At 34.0% G+C, this 19,463-nt stretch overlaps 1 protein-coding gene across 3 annotated transcripts in view; it reads right to left on the bottom strand.

The window, feature by feature from the left end:
- Window positions 1-19,463, bottom strand: part of NBEA (neurobeachin) — a 441,196-nt gene that overhangs the window by 59,487 nt on the left and 362,246 nt on the right. For all 3 annotated transcript variants that reach the window (XM_088140729.1, XM_088140730.1, XM_088140731.1), the window contains 2 exons: window positions 11,204-11,344; window positions 4,418-4,537 (listed from right to left, as the gene is read on the bottom strand). In XM_088140729.1, the coding sequence (XP_087996855.1) occupies window positions 4,418-4,537; window positions 11,204-11,344 (261 nt within the window). The remainder of the gene's footprint in view (window positions 1-4,417; window positions 4,538-11,203; window positions 11,345-19,463) is intronic.

Raw genomic sequence — 19,463 nt, 5'->3', positions numbered from 1 at the left:
ACCCCATCCTATTTTAGCACTGAAGATGTTACCTAGCCGGGTAATGAAACGTTTGCAAGAAAAGAACCAAGCCAGAGAACCTCAAGGACTCCACAGTTCAACTCTGAGCTATACATATTCACCTCTATTGGTACATGGTTGCCCACCATGTGGTAGTTGGTAATTGAGTTGGTAATTATCTATCACTATTAGACTATTTTGACTGTTAGGAAGTTAATTCTAACATTCAACTAGAATTTGCATTCCTGTAACATTATTCCATGTCCTATGTTTGAGATGACAGATATTTTTCTATACAAATTTGATATATGAAAAATGCTATTATATCTCCCCATTTTTCAAGGCTAAACATGTCAATTCCTTCAGCCTCTCTTCAGAGGACTTGGTTTCCAATTCCCTGATCATACCTCCCATCCTTCTCTTGCACCTGATCCAGTTTTTTTTTAATCTTTCTTAAAATGTGCACAGAGTTAGACAGAGTACTTGAGGATTCAAAACTGCATGGAATAATATAAATTCCTTAACAATAGCCTTTCATATTTTGCATGGTTAGTAGAACAGTATAAATTCTTCACCATAACCCTTTATGAGTATCTTTTTAAGGAACTGTCTTTATATAGTCCCTTGGCTTCTTATACAGCGTTAATGTGGCCTTGCTGCTGTTACGTTCTGTAGTTTATATCTTTTACGTATTATACAGTGTTTTGTTTTGCTATCATCTTCAATTTAGTTTGGAAAATTGTAGAAGTTTCTAAAATAAATAAACCCAATAATTCTATCTTATTTTTAAGTTGTCACCTTTCTTACTTCTGCTATATAGTAAGAGAGTGCAGATTTGTAATATTTAATAAGCAGCTACTTTTCATGTGACTTAGTTTTTTTTAAATTAAAGAATAACAAAGATACAAGGGAGTCTTAAAAGGATAAAAAGGAATATTAAAGCAGACATTTTATATCTTTAAATTTTACTTATTTATCAAATTTATAAGGCCAAATTTATATGATCAAATTTAAATGTGATCTCTAGTTTATTTTACTAGCTATGTTACAATCCAAAAGTATTATTAATAGTATTACTTGTATTATGTCTTTGAATGAGGGGAAGGAAATGCCAAAGGACATTTTCTAATTTATAAAGTTGGGATTAATTCAATGTATCAAAAATTAGGCTTAGATATGTCTTGATGTTATAGAAGACTACTATTAACTCAGTTGTAATTGTGTACCATAAGACTCAACTTCAGTATTTCACTTTAATATGTCTGCAATATACCATTTTATATCCTGAAATCAAACCTAATGCAGACATTTTCAGTTAATATAATTCCATGCAAGGTTTTCAGGCCTCTATTCTCTTTACACTTTTTTTCTTCCCCCAACTCGAGCTGATCCTTTGGTAACCATTATTTCGACATTCACCTTAGTGGGGGGTGGGTGGGAGTGTCATTCAGTTATAAGAATGTCCATTAACCATATTAATTTACAATATGTCACCTTAATGACATCTTGTTATAGCTACCTTTTCTGATTTCTATAGTCTTGTCCAAGAGCAATATAATATGTTTGACAGGCATTCAAAAAAATTAGTTTTTGAACACTGTATTTTTTGCACTTTAGAGTGGTGTCTTTACTAAAGGATCATTACACTACAGTTTCTTTATTACTCTATGCAGGACCTCTACAAGTAATTTTTTTTAAAATACTTTTTTTCATGCAGGGTACTCATTATGCTAATTTATCAATTATGGCAGTATATGTCTTTTGCTCCTAAGTGATTTTCTGCTTTTGAAAAATAAACATATTTTCCAAATTTATATGTAACTTTTTTTAGACAATATGACTAAACCTTAGTCTTGAAATTTAAGGGAATCAAATTAATACATTACAATTGCAATCTGCAACAAATTGTAATTTGCTGTTTTGCAAATGGCAAAACTCAAGTCATTCAGTTTATATCAGGATATCAAACAATCCTGGTTTAAGAAAAAACATGGCTTCAGACACAAAATTCAAAACTGTTTAAGGTGGCTTCTATAACTATCAACAAGGAAATACACAAACCAAGAGAGTTCAGATTTACATGTGAATTTTTATGCCTGCCTAGGTGCAAAATTAAAATCATAATTTAAATTTATAAAATGTTTCATTTAATATAATAGTGAAAGACTTGACCAGATAATGTTTAGTCATCTGCTCAGGTTTTCATTCATGATAGGCAACCTTAATGTCCCCAAATCTTTCTTTTTTATATTTCTTTTTAAAGCAGAATTCAAACAGAGTACTATTTCAACACAAACTTCAATGGCTATTTAAGTAGCAGACTGTCCTTTTATATAGGACATATGGCCAGCCTTGCTGGAAATCCATAACAAAAACCTCCTTATCTTTTCTCATTGCATTAGAGGAGAAGAGGGGATATGTGAAACTGAGGCCCATGTCTGCTTGTTCTTAAAACAGCAAATCATGGTTGGACTGGATGTTTGAGTGGTTTACTTTTCATACACAGAAACCTATATCTTAAATAAAATGAGGTGGGAGTATTGCCCAAATGGATGGTTGTACCTCCAATCAGTATAAAACTACCCAATTAGGTTTATAATTATATTTTAGTGAGTGAGTACTTCATGAAGGCATCTGATTAATACTAAGGCAGAAAAATCAGTCATAGTTTATGATTAACATTCATTAGAGTTTTTTATCTTCAGCATATACAAATAAAATGATGTTGATCGTAAGGTTATGGCAGTTAACAGAAGCCAGTATATACATATATATAGGGAGCAGGGGAGAAAGCAAAAGGAATAACAGTAATTTAATAGTACTTTATTTATTCTGGCCTTGTTAAGCTAAGTTTGCAAATGTATTAAAGATTTATATAGAGAGAACTAGGCTTATAGTATTTCTAATAAGCCATTACAAAATAAACTGTTACATGCAGCTTTTGCCTGGGAAAACAGCCTTCATAAACCAGATAGATGCTTCATCTTAATATCTACTTTATATATGCAGAGTGAATCTTAGTGGCAAAAATAGATGGCCAAACAAAGGCTCCTGATAAGAAAATCTTGCACTTGGTCTTTCTAAAAGATTGCAATATTAAATCAACGTTTCATGGCCAACCAACACATTTCGCAAGATATGAACAGAACAGGGATTTCAGTTTTCAGAAATATGCATAGATTCTCCCCTCCACGTGCAAAGTTCTTTCTACTAAACTGGGGGGCTATATTATTCTTCTGCTTTATGCTGTTTATTTTTCATTTGAAAATGTAAGTGCATTAATGCACATATTGGTATTGATGATTGCAGGCCAAAAACCATCACTTTCATGTTATGCTGATTATATATCAGGTGGCATAGATTTCCAATGGAATCCAAATCATGAAAGAACCTGGTAACAGTTTTATGAGTTTATCTTTCTTTTGTTCAACCAATTATTCCTTTCTCCTAAGTCAGAGCAGAAATTCAATACATAAATAATGTAACTCCTAGTAGCATTAGTATGAATGGACTTCTAGGTTATAAGAGCCTGTAAAAACAATTCTAGCAATATACATTTTTTAAAAAAGCCTAGAAAGGGTTTACAATAATTGTAAACAATTTCAGATATATCTTCTGATTTCAAGCAAGCATGTAATGATAAAATTGAATGAATAAAGATATTTATTTATTAATTCTTAAAAATGCTGTGTATGTAAGTATGTATGTATTTTTATAGGATTTCTAGGCTGCCAACTAACTGAAAATCAGGAGAGGATCTTATTTTTTAATATAAAGCAAGAATACGGGTTTCACAGTTCAATAAAACTTATAAAAACCTTTTATACAAGAATGAGTGCAGGGTAATACTTCAAAAATCATCCTGTTCTCTGGTTGTTTCTATGTATTATGTAGATATAGGTTTAATCTAATGTGTACTGTTGCATAATATCCTGAGGCACAATGAAGAAAAAGCTAAGGCTTACAGAAAGCATACATTTTAAATGTATCTTGTCATTAATGCTTTATTAATTGCCCCAGGCGATGGAAAACCCATGCTAGAAAAGCTATAACAATATAACACTTTAAGGTCAAATCCAATCTTGCTGTGTTTATGGAATGGGCCAAATATTGAGTTAACAGCAGGAAAGAACAATTTATTGGGCTTTTCTCCATTCTGTGATTATTTGATTTAAATTGGGATAGGATTATTTATTTATTTTGGCAGGAACAAAAGACCTTTTAATAGCTTAAATATTGGAAAAGCCTGTATTTATCACTGTATGTAAAATAGGCTTTTAAAAATGATGATACCAATGCAACTTTCTTTTCTGGGTATGTGAAACACAACCCTCCCCTTCCCCCCATTCTGCATTTATAGCATGTAATCATGTGGACAGCTCCCCAGTTACTTGCATATACAAAATATTATTCCTACTTTGACATCCGAAGTGTCTCTTTGGCTATTTCTCCATGATCTTGCCACTGAAGAAAAAGTTCGATCCGGATGATCAAATTTGCCATCATTTGCATTGAGAAAGAATGTTGTAAAAGGCTCCTACCATTAAAAAAAAGAAGGCAAAGAGGAAATATACTGTAAGAAGCCAAGTGATATAATAAGCAATATGATTAAATTTTAAAATTAATTAAAGAATTAATAAAAAATTAATAAGCACTTTATATCAAATCATTGCATATTTCATTTTTTGATGTGAGTAATAAAGTACAATAAAAAACAATATCTGAATCAGAGTATGGAAAGATTCCTATAAAATGACATGCTGCTTGTACAATACTGTTTTCAAATGATTTCCTCTATTTAATCTATTTCACACACATAAGTATTCTAAGTGACCTAACAATATTTTTATAGTTTTTATAAGACCTTTGGAGAATACCCATCGTTTTTGCTGAAATGTGTTATGTATGTCCAATATTTCAAGTTTTAAACAATGAAATTAAGCAGCAAAAATGAATAATTTCTATGATTTCAGTGAAAGCGGTTTAAGAATGAGGTTGTCTCCCACTGAAAGAGATATGAAAGTCTTTAATTTTGGAGAATTCTGCTGAAACTAAATCTGTCATGAAATGCAGTTTCAAATGTAAGCTCAGTACTTTGGTTTCAGACTTTTAATAAGAAAGGAAAAATCTGTTCTGTTAGTAATCATTTCAAAATGCTTCTGGTGAAAGTAAATAATCTTACTTTTCATATGCGGCACATGTCCATGAAGTCACCAGGAGTCAATGACACTTAATCTTTAGCCAGTTAACTGCAAAAGTTGTTGGTGAGAAACTCTTGTGGTAGTCACAAGGCAAAAAAAGATGCCGAGGAGGACTAGGATATACTCTTATCATGGTGTAGAATCAAAGAATAAATTCTTCAGCAAAGGATCAGAACTCATATTTGAACTATCAGCTGATATTATTACAAACCAATGTAGCCGTGGTTCTAATTTTCCAGGCTTTAAAGCAAGGTAGATAACTTCATTGCTACCAGAGCTGGTCACCCACTATCAGCAGTGCAGTCTGCAGTTCCAAATTGTCACTGTGATTTCTCACTGTTTTTCAGTGAGAAGCACAATAAAGCTGTTGTGTGAGTCTAGAAAAACTGAATGTATTGAAATAAGAAAACAAAAAAATCACTTTTACTGTATATCCCCCAAACTACAATTAAAAAGAAAATGCTGGCAACCCATTTGTAATATAAACCCACACATTTAATGTCACTGGCTCTTCCCATTTCACATCATCACATCAGCCCTCATTCTTCCTGTCTACTAAGTGCGGTTCCTGGCTATGAAAATATTGTTCACCACTACTTTAAAGGGTCCAGATGTCTCAATACTATTCTGAATTGTAGCAATGTCCTAGCAGACTATGCTGGATTTGTTTGCAAATCCATCTGGCCAAGGTACTTTAATGGAATTCACACTTAAATTTAAGTCCAAAATGTTTCCGTAATTTGTGCCACAGTCCTTTAAAATGTATAGAATAATATCCTTAGTATAAAACCACTTGCAGTGCAAGCCTAATTGTCTTTTCAAAAGAAAAAACTTCCCGAATTCATTAGGACTTAGTCCCAGATAAATGCACATAGAAGGTCAACTGATTTGGCTAAATCTAAAAAACTGAGTTTGGTTGCTTGATAAAGTGGCTCTCAGTTTGAGGCAAAGTGGGACATGAACAGAATTAAATGCAGACCTTCCTGAATCTGTATGAGAGCCTTGGTGCTTCAAAAGATTACAGAAAGACAAAACAACCTGCACTTGTTTTCACTTTTCCTTACATAGAAAATGCCAGAGTGAGGAGTTTCCAATCACTCTGCCTAGGAGAAGAACTAATGACTCATTTCTAAAGACTTGCTTAAGTCTGTTCTGTACTTTTTCTTAGGTCCTTGAAGTAGGAATGTTTGAAGAGCTTTGATGGAGTCAGGAAGGTCTGATTCTTGAACACCCTTAGCAGCATTAAAAAACATAAAATATTAAAATAGCATGGAATAGGTTTAAAATACATTAGAAATACATTTAGTTGTATGTTTAGTTATGTGAATACTATATTAATGATGTATTACAGAACATGCCTAGTATTAAAAGCAGGGTTAGGGGGATTGGATAATTATAACTGTTTGCATCATTAGATTACATGCTGTGGGAATTTTAAAATTCTGTTAATAACAGCTATGGTCACTAAAAAAGTAAGTACGTATATATAAAATGTCTCCTAAAATCCAGTGTCTGGCAGCAACAATGGGAAAAAAATGTATAGTCTGGAAAGAAAGCTTTATGGATGTGAAACAATGCCATTCAAAAAATACAGTTACAGAGGACATAATGTCTGAACGCAGTGTATCTAGCAGAAGACTCCAGTTTGTTAAATAAAATAATTTATCGTCACACTTTTTTCATCTGTGGGTTGTAAATAACCTGCCAACCAATTGCAAATACTGTTTAAGGCTGTGAAAATGTTACTTACGCAATGTAAAGAACAACAATTATTCAGAAATTTATTTAGCTTATAAACAGCACACATCTTTCTTTTTAATATTAAGGCCAAAGCCATGATCCATTATACCAAAGCATGAGAAGCCTCCCCTCCCACGTTATCTTGCCTGTACAACTGCACGGCAGGATGACAAAGGAAGGGAGAGGCCTGCAAGCAAACTCCTTTTTCTTGTCATGCCCTACTTATCTGTTTCTGGCAAATATTGCCTGTTGAGATTGAATAACTTGCACTAGACAGAGGAGAAGAACAAGAAAGGAAAGGTACAGGTAGTCCCCAGTTTAAGACCAAGTTCCGTTCCCAAGATCTGTCCTTAAGTCGAATTTGTACATAAGCTGGAATAGTATTATGGTATAATACTGTATAAATAGTATGGTGTAATTAACTCAAACCATTTAACTTGAATCATTGTGTATTTAACTCAAATTTTGCTACAATAGGCTCTGTTCCTAACTATGGGTTGTCTGTAAGCTGGGTGTTCTTTACCGGGGGACTACCTATATTTAGCTAGGGCTTCCATATCTAGGCTGCAGAAGCAGAGGTGACTAATAGGTGACAGCAAACAACAGGCTTTGGGAAGAACTTCTTTCCTGCTAACCAACTTCTTTGGTTGTCAAGATTTTTACATTCCAACTATGGCAGCCCTAGTTTACCCTTCCCATTCTGCTTTTTTCATCAGGATGGCATTTGTATCTGTATTCTTATGTAAGTGGCAGAGGAGGATAACAATCTGTTAGGAAAATACTATGTGTTGGTACTGTAATCAAGGCATTAAGTACGTTACTAAAGCCATATGTAAGTCTGAAGGATTGGAATATATTTTAGTTGGAAAGGGAGAACTTGAATCATATTTTTCTTTTGCTTGACCAAGCAAAACAGAGAAAGGTCTGTGCCTTTCACATCATTTAAAGGAGCACATGATTAATGAGATTGATGGTAGAAACGAACAAGCAAAAACCTTTGCTGATTGTCTCCTGAGCTTGCAAAAGGTACTCCAAGATACTATCTCTGGTGCCTTATTAGCAGAATAATTCTCGAATATGGACCTTCCAAGCTCTAAAAGACTCCAGACCTTGCTCAGAGGTCAGGTCTCACCAAAATACAATTAGCAACATATTCAGTTAGCTTCACTGGTTTCCTTTCATGTTACCAAGAGGGATAAGTAGTTACTCCAAATTATTGTTTTATTTCAGACAGTATCGATATAAGCCAAGTCCATGTCATCTATTTTGTTTTCATCTATATGGTAGGTAGGTATAGATAATATTATGTATATGAATTTGCATATACTAAAACAAAATGCAGCATTTTCTATAAATGGATAGAGGAGTGGATATACTGTAATGAGTAAATAATAAATAACGTGGGGAGCTGCAACAAAATATTTCTCAGCAGGTGAGTTCCTATTTAGGCCACTCCTTCTCCAGAATATTCCATTCCACGTCCCCTGAAGTGTGGCTCAAAGTGCCACAACCTCTCAGAAGCTCAGCAAATACATTTCAAGGGCCTCCTCATGTTGCTGAACGTGTGTGTCCTTGTGTAGCTGACATTTTCACTGGACTGACACCAAAGCAAAACACCTCTGAATGATTTTACACAGTTCTATTATATTGCCTTTTAATTAAAGAATTTTGTATATAAAATCAGTGGTAATCTTTCAGTAAACAATTTGATAGTGTCAAATGTAATTCTATTAGTATGAATAAAATACTTGGTTTTTTTTTTAAAAACCCTGAAGTTGGAATTTTAAAAGCACAGCACACCACTGTGTATCTTTATTTTGAGTTTTAAATAAGATGGTTTTTGAAGCTGCTTATTAGTAGAAGCAGAGATTCTAAATATGAAGTGAAGATGATTAAAAAAGTAGGAAAGGTAATTATAGCAAATTATGTTAAAACTTAATTATAATATCCATGACAAAATTATTTAAGAGTCAGACAAACACAGAAAGTAAGAAGATTCAGATTGAAGGATTAAACCTCCCATAGTTGAACTCCACAGGGGGGGCTATTATACCAAAGTAATGTGTCTATCTTTTGGATTTTTAATCCTTAACAGCACTATACAGACTCATCTACAATTATCACATAGCTTACACATTATTAAAAAGCATTGTACATCGAAGAGTTGAATATAAATATGAAATCATAATCATCGCCATCATCATCTCCTCTTATCTTCAAAAATTATTCCCCTTGTTTTCTTTAATTTTATCATAATAATTTTTAGATTAAAATATTGTGGAATTTAATGCATGATAATGGATTTAACAAAATACATCCATTATCCTGCATTAAATTCCAAAATATTTTAACCTAAAAATATCTATTTTTATTTCCCTTAATGTGAAATATATATTTAAGTGGTTTTAAGTTATCAAGAAAGAGATTAGAATCCAAGCTGAAATCATACAATTTGAAGAACAGCGTAGTTCAAATGATAATGGTATTTCAATCCATGTATTTGTCAAGGATGTGCAAAGTAGATTTGCTCACATACAAATGTGGACCAAATTCTTCAATAATCCTAATTTTTTTCAGTCTAAATTTTTATTTTGTTCTGCTTTTTATATTCACTGATGTACACACCCAAAAAATTATATATATATAGTCAGTTGATTTCTATCTTGGGTTTTCAGTATTATATTTATGGATATAACATTCAGTTTATCAGACCTATGCTTAGCATGATGATGTGTTTGGAAATCCATTACAACTTTCTAATTCACACTGTCACAAGCTCAGCTGTCCTTCCCTCCTCCTCCTTTCTGAGTCCTTGTATCTAGGGTTGTTGAATGGCCTCAGTCTCTGGTCTTGGTGATAGTGGTACACACAAACTTTTTTTGTTGTAGAATGGATAAAGCCTGTAATGCCTATGTAATGAATATTTGCTAGTCCACTGCTTCCTGAAAATGGATGCAATGATACTTCTGGTGCAGGATCTGATAGTTTCATGCCAGACTGCAAGCATCTACTGGCAGGTGTTCCCTCTTTCCTCCTTAATCTGGGTTTTCAGTCCCTGCACTGTAAGACCCTTCATTGTTCCCTCTAAGAGTAATGACCTAATATAAACTTATGATTTTGGTCTTTGGGCCCTGAAATTGGGCAATGCTCCATTTTATCTTTCTTCTTTTATTTCTTGTGTGCTCCTCCAGTGACTCTTGCCACCTTGCAGAACTTTTGGAGGTCCCTTGGTGCCCCACTTTCCAGGACATGGACCTGATTCTAGAGAAAGTACTCACCAAATAAATCTTAGAACAACAATCAATGTTAATATATTTAAGAACTGTTCAAAAAGATATTTATTTTACTCTAGGATGCAGTGGAAGAAATTGACAACAGTCTGGGCATTACAGCAAAATCTCATCCTTAGCCAAGTAGGAAACATAATGACTTTTACATGTTATTGTTTATGGATTCTTTTCTTTAACTGAATTCACTTACTGATAATTTTGAAAGAGCAAGGAATTGCTTTTGATTATTGTAAATTGGTTGGTTTATTATGATATTTGTATACATTTATTGTGCAAAGACTGGCATTTGCTGATTGACATCCTGATGTTTCCATTATTTTTGAACTGGTTGCTTTTCATGCAACTTATTGAAAGGCATGATGATAATACGTAAATATATTATTTTTACTCCTGTAATGAATATTCTAGTAAAATCAGTTTCCATACTGGTTCATTCTGAAAATTTTTCCAAAAAAAGTAAGATCATTAACTAGATTATTGAAGATATTTTGAGTCCCAAGCAGTTGAACTGTACAATGACAAAGGGTAACCTTGGATCCGTTGCAATGATTAATTAATTAATTAATTACTTAAATTTATATGCCACCCATCTCCCCTAGAGTATGCTTCCCTGAAATTGTCAGTTCACATGCAAAGGACACTTGCATGTACTTCTCAGGTCAAAAATGTCTTCACTTTTACCAGTAATGTAACTGTTATCCCAAATACTGTAATTCCTTGTAATGTAAGTAATGATACTGCCTCACTACACTAACTCCTACCATTAGCCTTCTCTCTCTGTAGATAATTGTAATGAGATAATAGTTGCACTGGAACATTAGGATGCTTCTGTCCTTAAGGCTGACTTATCCTGTTTCCCTGAAATTTCAGTTCTATTATTAAACAACATTATTTTTTAATATAAAAGACAGAAGACAGCTTTATCAGTAATAGTATCAAGATACTAAAGGTAAAGATGGCAAAAATACTTACAATGCGAACAAGCCAGGATAATGTACAAGTAGATGTGGAATAATGAGTGTTATAATGATAAGGTGGAGTTTGATCATTTTCCCACGTCTCATAGCGTTCTGCATAAAAGACTGCTCTCTTTGGATTTAAAGCACCAATGGGCTGTAAAGAGAATAAATAAGTAAGCTTTATAAATCTGCATCCCATTTTTCTTCTACATTCTTTAATATTCACAGTATATGACATTCAGCAGCCCAACACTGATAACTCATTCCCTTTTACTGTAATATGGTCGGACTGCTTGAGATAGAGTGGGAATTTCATGTGAGAAGCTTGAATTACTAAACACATTATTTCTTCTGCATGATATACAGCTACAAACATGATCATTTCAAAGCAAAAATCAGGAGTCTGGTAGTATCTTTTCAAACTAACATATTTTATTAAAGACAAGTTTTTGTGAACTCCAGCTCACTTCATGAGTGGCTAAATTCATGTAGGATTTAAATTGGGATAAGACAGGGAGAGAAGCAATAGGAAGATGGTAATTTTGCAGATACAGGATACAGGTGAGGCACACAAGTATATTTTCAATTAACACTTGTAATGTGTTAAAACCCATTGTGTTTGCTGATACCTTCTAAGATAGCCTGAAATTTAATGTTTCCTTGTTCCAAAACAGTTACTCTGAGATCTGTAATGGAGTATCTGGGGAAGTTAAAATGTTCTGTTGGTCCTCATTTTGTGTCCTGATGTCAATATTGCATCCATTAATTCTTTTGCCCTACATCTGTCCATTGCTTGTCCTACATAGAATCCTGGGGGACTCTGCAGGCCGATCATAGTATATATCACATTAGGGGAAGAGCATGTAAAGGGACCTCCAATCTTGTGTGTGAAGTTGCTGGGCCTGTTGCTATTGGTGGTGCTATTGGTGTAAGTGTAGGACAAAGTAAACATCTGAATTTGTTAAAGGGTATGATTCTATGTTAGCATCACTGTTCTGTTGTTGCTTGTTGCATGTGAGAGTCTTCTTCGTGTTGGGTCTGTATACAAGTAAGGACTTATCACCCAGTACCTAATAAAGTGCAGTGTCACTGTCCAGTATGGGTTGTAGTATATTAATGTGTTTGAGTGGTTTGAGTTGTGACAACCAGTGGTGTTTTTTCTGCTTTTGTGGTTTCTGCTTTTTGTGGTCTGTTTTTTTAATTGGTCCTCCCTGAAAATCAACCTGGCTCTATTGATTTGCCTACTGATCTTATTGAATGAGTAATTCAGTCTCCTGAATGTGCGGTTCTATTCCATGGATGATAAACATCTCTGTCAAGTAGGTCAGAACACATTCAGTTGTAGTATGGAGCCTGAATATAGATAACAGATTTAGTGGTGTGTTCTGAGTAGAAGATGGAAGCATGCAGATATGCATAGTGATCTATAGATTTTCTGTATAACATGCTGTTATGTGTCCATTGTATAGTTTTACTGTGACATCAAGGAAGTGGATTTATTCGGAGCATAGGTTGAGGCTAAGGCTGACTGAGGGTAGTGATGTAAATTATTGAGCTCTTGATAAAATAAATCCAAACCAATTCCCTTACCGGTTTTTCAGTTAATTCTGCAATATTATTTTTGAAATACACATCTAAACCTACATTTCAAATGCTTTCAAACTACAGCTAACATTGTTCTGTGTCATTCATGGTAATGACTCCATTAATGAAATGTGACTACAGTTTAAGAAGCGTACCTTGTAATTTAAGAGTACTTATTTCATGATGAAAAAGATACCCAAGGGCTTGTGGTATTTGGTGAAAACCTTGAATATGTATACAGTTTGAAAAAATAAGAACCTTTCATAAATACAACCAGTTGTCATATAACGATATGTTCTTTAGAAAGAGAAAACAGAACAGACCCTCCCCCCCTTTTTGGCCTATTTAGTACACTGAAAAAGAATTATTTTAAGTTTGTTCCACTAATTGGTCCCCTTAATGTGCTATGAATGGTGAACAATGATACACTATGAAAGCTTGTAGTACCACACTAAAGAAAACTCAGGAAAATCTGTCACTTTGTCTTATCATATTCTAGGAAAATCTAGTAACCTTATCAAACTCTTTTGCTTCTCTCGTAATTTATCCACAATTTTACCTGAAAAGAAACATTTGGTTTCCAGTGGAAATTGATAATTCTCCTCAATTTATTTATTTATTTTATTTTAACTATCATACCTAGAATGACCAGTTCAACTTTTTTCATATATCATGGAAATAGAGAACACAAATTTTGATAGAATTTCCATATATAAATTTATGTATATATGTGCACATTTCAAAAGACTTTAAATTTACCAGAAGATAAATAACTATTGAACCAAATCAGTCAACAACATTGTTCTTTAATTTCCACCTCACTGAACCCATCCAGACCAGTTCTTTTATCCATTTACTTTAACCTAGATAATACAAATCCTGCTTCAAAATCAATTTACCCCATTCAGTCCAATCATCCACATCCTTATTACTCTTAAATCATATTAAATTCATAATCAATGGGGTCTCCAGTGCCGTTTCCTTCTGAATGGTGGATTTCATATTATGAGATGAGGAAACCAGATGGGCAGATCAGTGGCTGACCTGATTTTCTCTTCTTTTTCTTAAATCATTAAGCCAGCCAAAGGCAATCTACTCCACAGTGTAAGTTTTCAGTTCAAAAATGATGCCATTTCTATTCCCTTTAAAGGGACATCACAAGGAAAAATGACTGACAGTGCCCCATAGCTCACACATTTTTTGTACTGTTTCTCCTGTAAATGACACAGAAGTGAGATCATACCCAGGAACATTTGAAATCTCAGCTCACACTGTACAGCAGGTAGCTCAGCTCAGTTCAGTTCATTGCCATTGGTAAAATCAATAAAAAAGCAAAATATTCTGAACATTTTAAAGAACTTAAGCTACAATAAATTTCAGATATATATTTATTAGTTAACCCAAAATTAAATGTTAAAACAATCATCCAAACTTGCATACAATCCTTGCTTTATTCTATAATCTAACATATCATTTATTACATTCATTTTAAATATATAGTACTGTGCAAAAGTTTTAGGCAGGTGTGAAAAAATGCTGTAAAGTAAGAATGCTTTTAAAAATCTATATTGCAATTGTTTATGTTTATCAATTTACAAAATGCAAAGTGAGCAAACAGAAGAAAAATCTGAATCAAATCAATATTTGACTATCCTTTGGCTTCAAACCAGCATCAATTCTTACACTTGCACAAAGTCAGGGATCCTGTAGGATTAGAGTCAGGTGTATGATGAACCAATTATACCAAGCAGGTGCTAATGATCATCAATTTCATATGTAGGTTGAAACACAGTCATTAACTGAAACAGAAACAGCTGTGTAGGAGGCTTAAAACTGGGTGAGGAACAGCCAAATTCTGCTATGAAGGTGAGGTTGTGGAAGACAGCTTCATGTCACAGGTTATACACCATGGCAAGACTGAGCACAGCAACAAGACACAAGATAGTTATACTGTACCAGCAAGGTCTCTCCCAGGCAAAAATTTCAAAGCAGACTGGGGTTTTAAGATGTGCTGTTCAAACTCTTTTGAAGAAGTGCAAAGAAATGGGCAACACTGAGGACTGCAGATGCAGTGGTTGGCCAAGGAAACTTAATGCAGCAGATGGAAGACACTTCATGCTTACTTCCCTTTGACATTGGAAGATGTCCAGCAGTGCCATCAGCACAGAAATGGCAGAAACCAGTGGGACCCAGGTACACCCATCTACTGTCCAGAGAAGTCTGGCCAGAAGTAGTCTTCATGGAAGAATTACGGCCAAAAAGTTATACCTCCGATGTGGAAACAAGGCTAAGCGACTCAACTACACATGAAAACATAGGAACGGGGGTGCAGAAAAATGGCAGCAGGTGCTCTGGACTGATGAGTCCAAATCTGAAACATTGGGCTATAGCAGGAGGCAGTTTGTTTGCTGGAGAGCAGTACAATAATGAGTGTCTGCAGGCAACAGTGAAGCATGGTGGAGGTTCCTTGCAAGTTTGGGGCTGCATTTCTGCAAATGGAGTTGGAGATTTGGTCAGGATCAATGTTGTCCTCAGTGCTAAGAAATACAGGCAGATACTTATCCATCATGCCATACCATCAGGGAGGCATGTGATTGGCCCCAACTTTATTCTGCAACAGGACAACGACCCCAAACATACAGCCAATGTCATTAAGAACTATTTTCAGCGTAAAGAAGAACAAGGAGTCCTGGAAGTGATGGTTTGGCCCCCACAGAGCCCTGATCTCAACATCATTGAGTCTGTCTGGGATTACATGAAGAGACAGAAGGTTCTGAGGCAGCCTACATCCACAGGAGATCTGTGGTTAGTTCTCCAAGATGTTTGGAACCTACCTGCCGAGTTCCTTCAAAAACTGTGTGCAAGTGTACCTAGAAGAATTGATGCTGTTTTAAAGGCAAAGGGTGGTCACACCAAATATTGATTTGATTTGGGTTTTTCTTGTTTGCTCACTTTGCATTTTGTAAACTGATAAACATAAACAATTACAATATATATTTTTGAAAGCATTCTTACTTTACAGCATTTTTTCACACCTGCCGAAAACTTTTGCACAGTACTATATATTTAGAAAGAGTAAGTCCAGAAATTATAAACATATCTACTATAACTTTGAAGTAAACACAGTATACTACCAACTTAAGTTATAAACATAATCAAAATAAAGCATGGAATATATTGACTATACATTGCAGATTCTTACAGAATTAGTTCTAGGTTGTCAATAAATGTTTGGTAAATATGAAGCAAGCTATACTTAAATTATTTCAGATTTAAAACAAATAAACAAACTAACAAAACAAATGTTTTTCACAGGTTCTATCTTGCATATAATTACAGTTAATGTTAAACCAGAATTTTGGTTTCCTTAAACATCCTGATTGTTTAATACTTTGCTGTGTCAAGGGTATGCTAATAGCTTTCTCATGTGTGCAAAATATTTTAGTAATCCCTTAGGATCAAGCTTATCTGATGCAGATTGCACTGCAAGACCTCACTAAACATTCTTGAAAGGAAAGCATGACCCATTTCTTAATCTTTTCCAGGCATCTTCCAACTACTGGAAGAACAATAAAATAAATATTTAGATTTTTCATTTTATTCAGGTTTCACAGGCTACTCAACCCTTTTTAACCTTTTCTGGTTCACCATTCTGTACAACAAAAGCAGTCCTTCAAATATAAATTATACCTTTAGTATTACTTAACAGTTAAATAATTATTTCTTTTGCCTTCTGCTTTGCCTTCTTGATTATTCAACAAGATACAGCATAGCCTTGAACTGATGTGAGAGGATTTGGTAATTTTCATACTGCAAAGATTGATGCAACATTTGATACAACTGCCAGAATAGCTGTTGAGGTTACAATAATAGGCATTGAAAAAATCGTTTTATTTTAAGTATGTTTGTGATCAGACTTGAAAGGAAAGGAATGTTGTGTAGTAATCACAGCAGGGACTGAAATTGGGAGTTTTACTTCAGTTGTTAATGGCACATAATCCTTCATTAAAAGAATAATGTATTTCTCTTTCTCTTTCATGACTTCTAAAATAGAAATAAGTACTTATGGTTTTGCCTGCTGATTTTAATTGCTGCTTTTATTGTGATGCATTTTCTTGGCATGACTATTTTATATATTATTTGAAAACTGTTCTGGGAATTGTTTTGCCTGAAAAGCACAACATAATTGTTCCAAAACAAAGCCATTCAAATAAATGGTAGTTTCTCCATAAATTACTGAGATTTATAACAGAAGATTGAGACTGCAAGCCTATAGCAAATTACATAGGAGTAAACCTCACTGCACTCAATGGAAATTATTTCTCATTAGGCATGTGGAGGAATACTGTAAGGGAGATGTATGAATAACTGATTTAAAGGCTTCTGTTCAATATCTGATGCCAACAGGACATATCCTAGTATGATTTTGATAGTTCATCCATAACATGTTCACCTATTTTCATTTAAACCAAAGAGCATGAGCTTCTGATTTCAGCAAGCTTTCAAATTCAAATAATTTTACATTTGAATTCTGCTCCTGAATATTACTTTTTTGAAAACACAACCACCCAGTTCTTTTAAACTATAACTCTACACAGTCAATCAATAAGGGAAATGTGTGGTTCCCTTCACAGGTAACCTGTTCTAAAACAGCATGGATGCTTGGTGTAATTTTAAAGTGCCACAAAATATTGTCATTACAAGAACTTTTGTGCATTCAAAAGAAACAATTGCAGAAGAAGCTGAATGTACGCACATAAAAGGCTAGGTATATGTATTTATTTTAACCAAACATTTTGTATGTTTATAATATGCTACAGTTTACAGAATCAGAAACTGATGCTAGCTCCAGTTCTATATGAGAATTAGAAATTAATTCTGCTGACACAGGATTCCCAGAAATAAGCAGTAGTAGGACATAACGTAATGTTTATTCTGAGTAGAATCATTGGCCAAGCTGATCAAATCCATAAATGCCAGCTCATATCCATAAGAACTAGTGGCATCTTAACAACCCACAATGTCAAAATGATGACACAAGCATCATGCAAATTGATTGTGTGATGAAACCATAATATCTGATGCAAGTAAACTGCATCATTGGAATAAAGATGTTATGAAATTCAGATTAGTATTTGCCTGCCTTGTCTCTCCTCAGATGCCTGTGAACATACGGTAGTCTTTTTGCAGATCTCATGAGTTTTTTGTTTTGTCTTCTAATCTGAAGATATCTTTGAGATTATCTGTAGTAATGTGACGTCTGCTCCCTAATACTCAGTATGCCTCCCAATATTAGTTGTTGAGGAACATAAATGGGAGGCTGCTATTGTCTTTATGTTGTGCTTGTGAGTTTATTGTAGAATAGCATTGCCCTGAAGAACTCCAAGAGTGCCACAGCTGGATAATGTAGAACCCACATGGAACTTATTAACTATTTATTTAGTTTTGGAAAAAGCTTTCTAAAATATACTATTACCATATTAAGATACTTATTTCTTCCCCAAAATTTGAGGTTCTATGTAATATAGAGTCAGTTTATATGAACGCAAAATGTTGTTATTAAATATTATTGTTGAAATGATGGTTAACTTTTTTTCTGGAAGAAAAACAGTTGATATGACATCTGAAGAAAAATATTATTTATTAGTTGACATTTCACTTGCTAATGTTCTCTGAAATAAAGATCATCTTGGAGATTTGCTTTATTAACATATTTACAAGTGGAGTTCTTGGTGCTCTCTGAGCTTAGTTTTTGTTTGCAGGCGTTTCATTACCCGCCTAGGTAACATCACTAGCGCTAATAAGTGTGGGGTTTGCAACACTGATGATGTTACCTAGGCAGGTAATGAAACGTCTGCAAGCAAACAACCAAGCTCAAAGAGCACCAAGGACTCCACAGTTCAATCCTGAGCTACATATATTCTCTTCTATTGGAATATTTACAAGTTCACAGATTTATAGCAGGATCCAGCTATAGCCCATCTAATCCATATTGTACTAAAGTACCATTTTTATAGATAAAAGCAAGGCATCCAAATAATTCTTTTCATATATTGTTTGATCCAAGAATCTGATATTTAAACATACACTTTCTTTGATAAATGTATAGTTCTCTCATACAGGTTTGCCAAATATTTGTTTAATGACTTAAATGTTCCTAGCATCTAACTGATTACTGTTTCTTTCAGCACAATTACAAACAGATATGGTAGCAGGAGAATTCCAATAACTTTATAGCTAGCAAGTTAACATAAACTGATTAAGAAAAAAAGGAATTGAATTTTGCATGGGAAATAAATTAGTTTTGTTTAGCTCCCAATTAAATAAAAAGTTACATATAATGGAAATGGAAAGACTTTAGCATTGCTTTAGTCAGATAATTGCTTAACCAAAATACTTGGTTATATGAAGAATTTCATGCTTGAAAAAGAATCACACTTCCATGTATTCATTAATTCATTTATAAACCTCAAGGCATTATTACTTCCTTTTCTGTAAATTGAAGCAATAATGTAAATAATTGATTATGCTTATCACCTGCCAGTAAAGAACTTTGTGGTTAATAATAATTAAAAAATCCTTTTGGCAGATGGGCATGTGTGATGTGTTTCACATTGGTTAATACTAGAAGAATTTGTCAGTGATAGAGCTATATCCTATGTAGGTTGCATGATTGGAAGTAATGAGGG

This window comes from Python bivittatus, unplaced genomic scaffold (assembly GCF_059951505.1).
Source record: "Python bivittatus isolate LINGU-HERP-01145 unplaced genomic scaffold, Pbiv_v1 ctg000340_np1212, whole genome shotgun sequence".
NCBI classification, from domain to species: Eukaryota; Metazoa; Chordata; class Lepidosauria; order Squamata; family Pythonidae; genus Python; species Python bivittatus.
The sequence above is the reverse complement of the archived record's forward strand: the minus strand, read 5'-3'. Positions and strand labels throughout refer to the sequence as shown.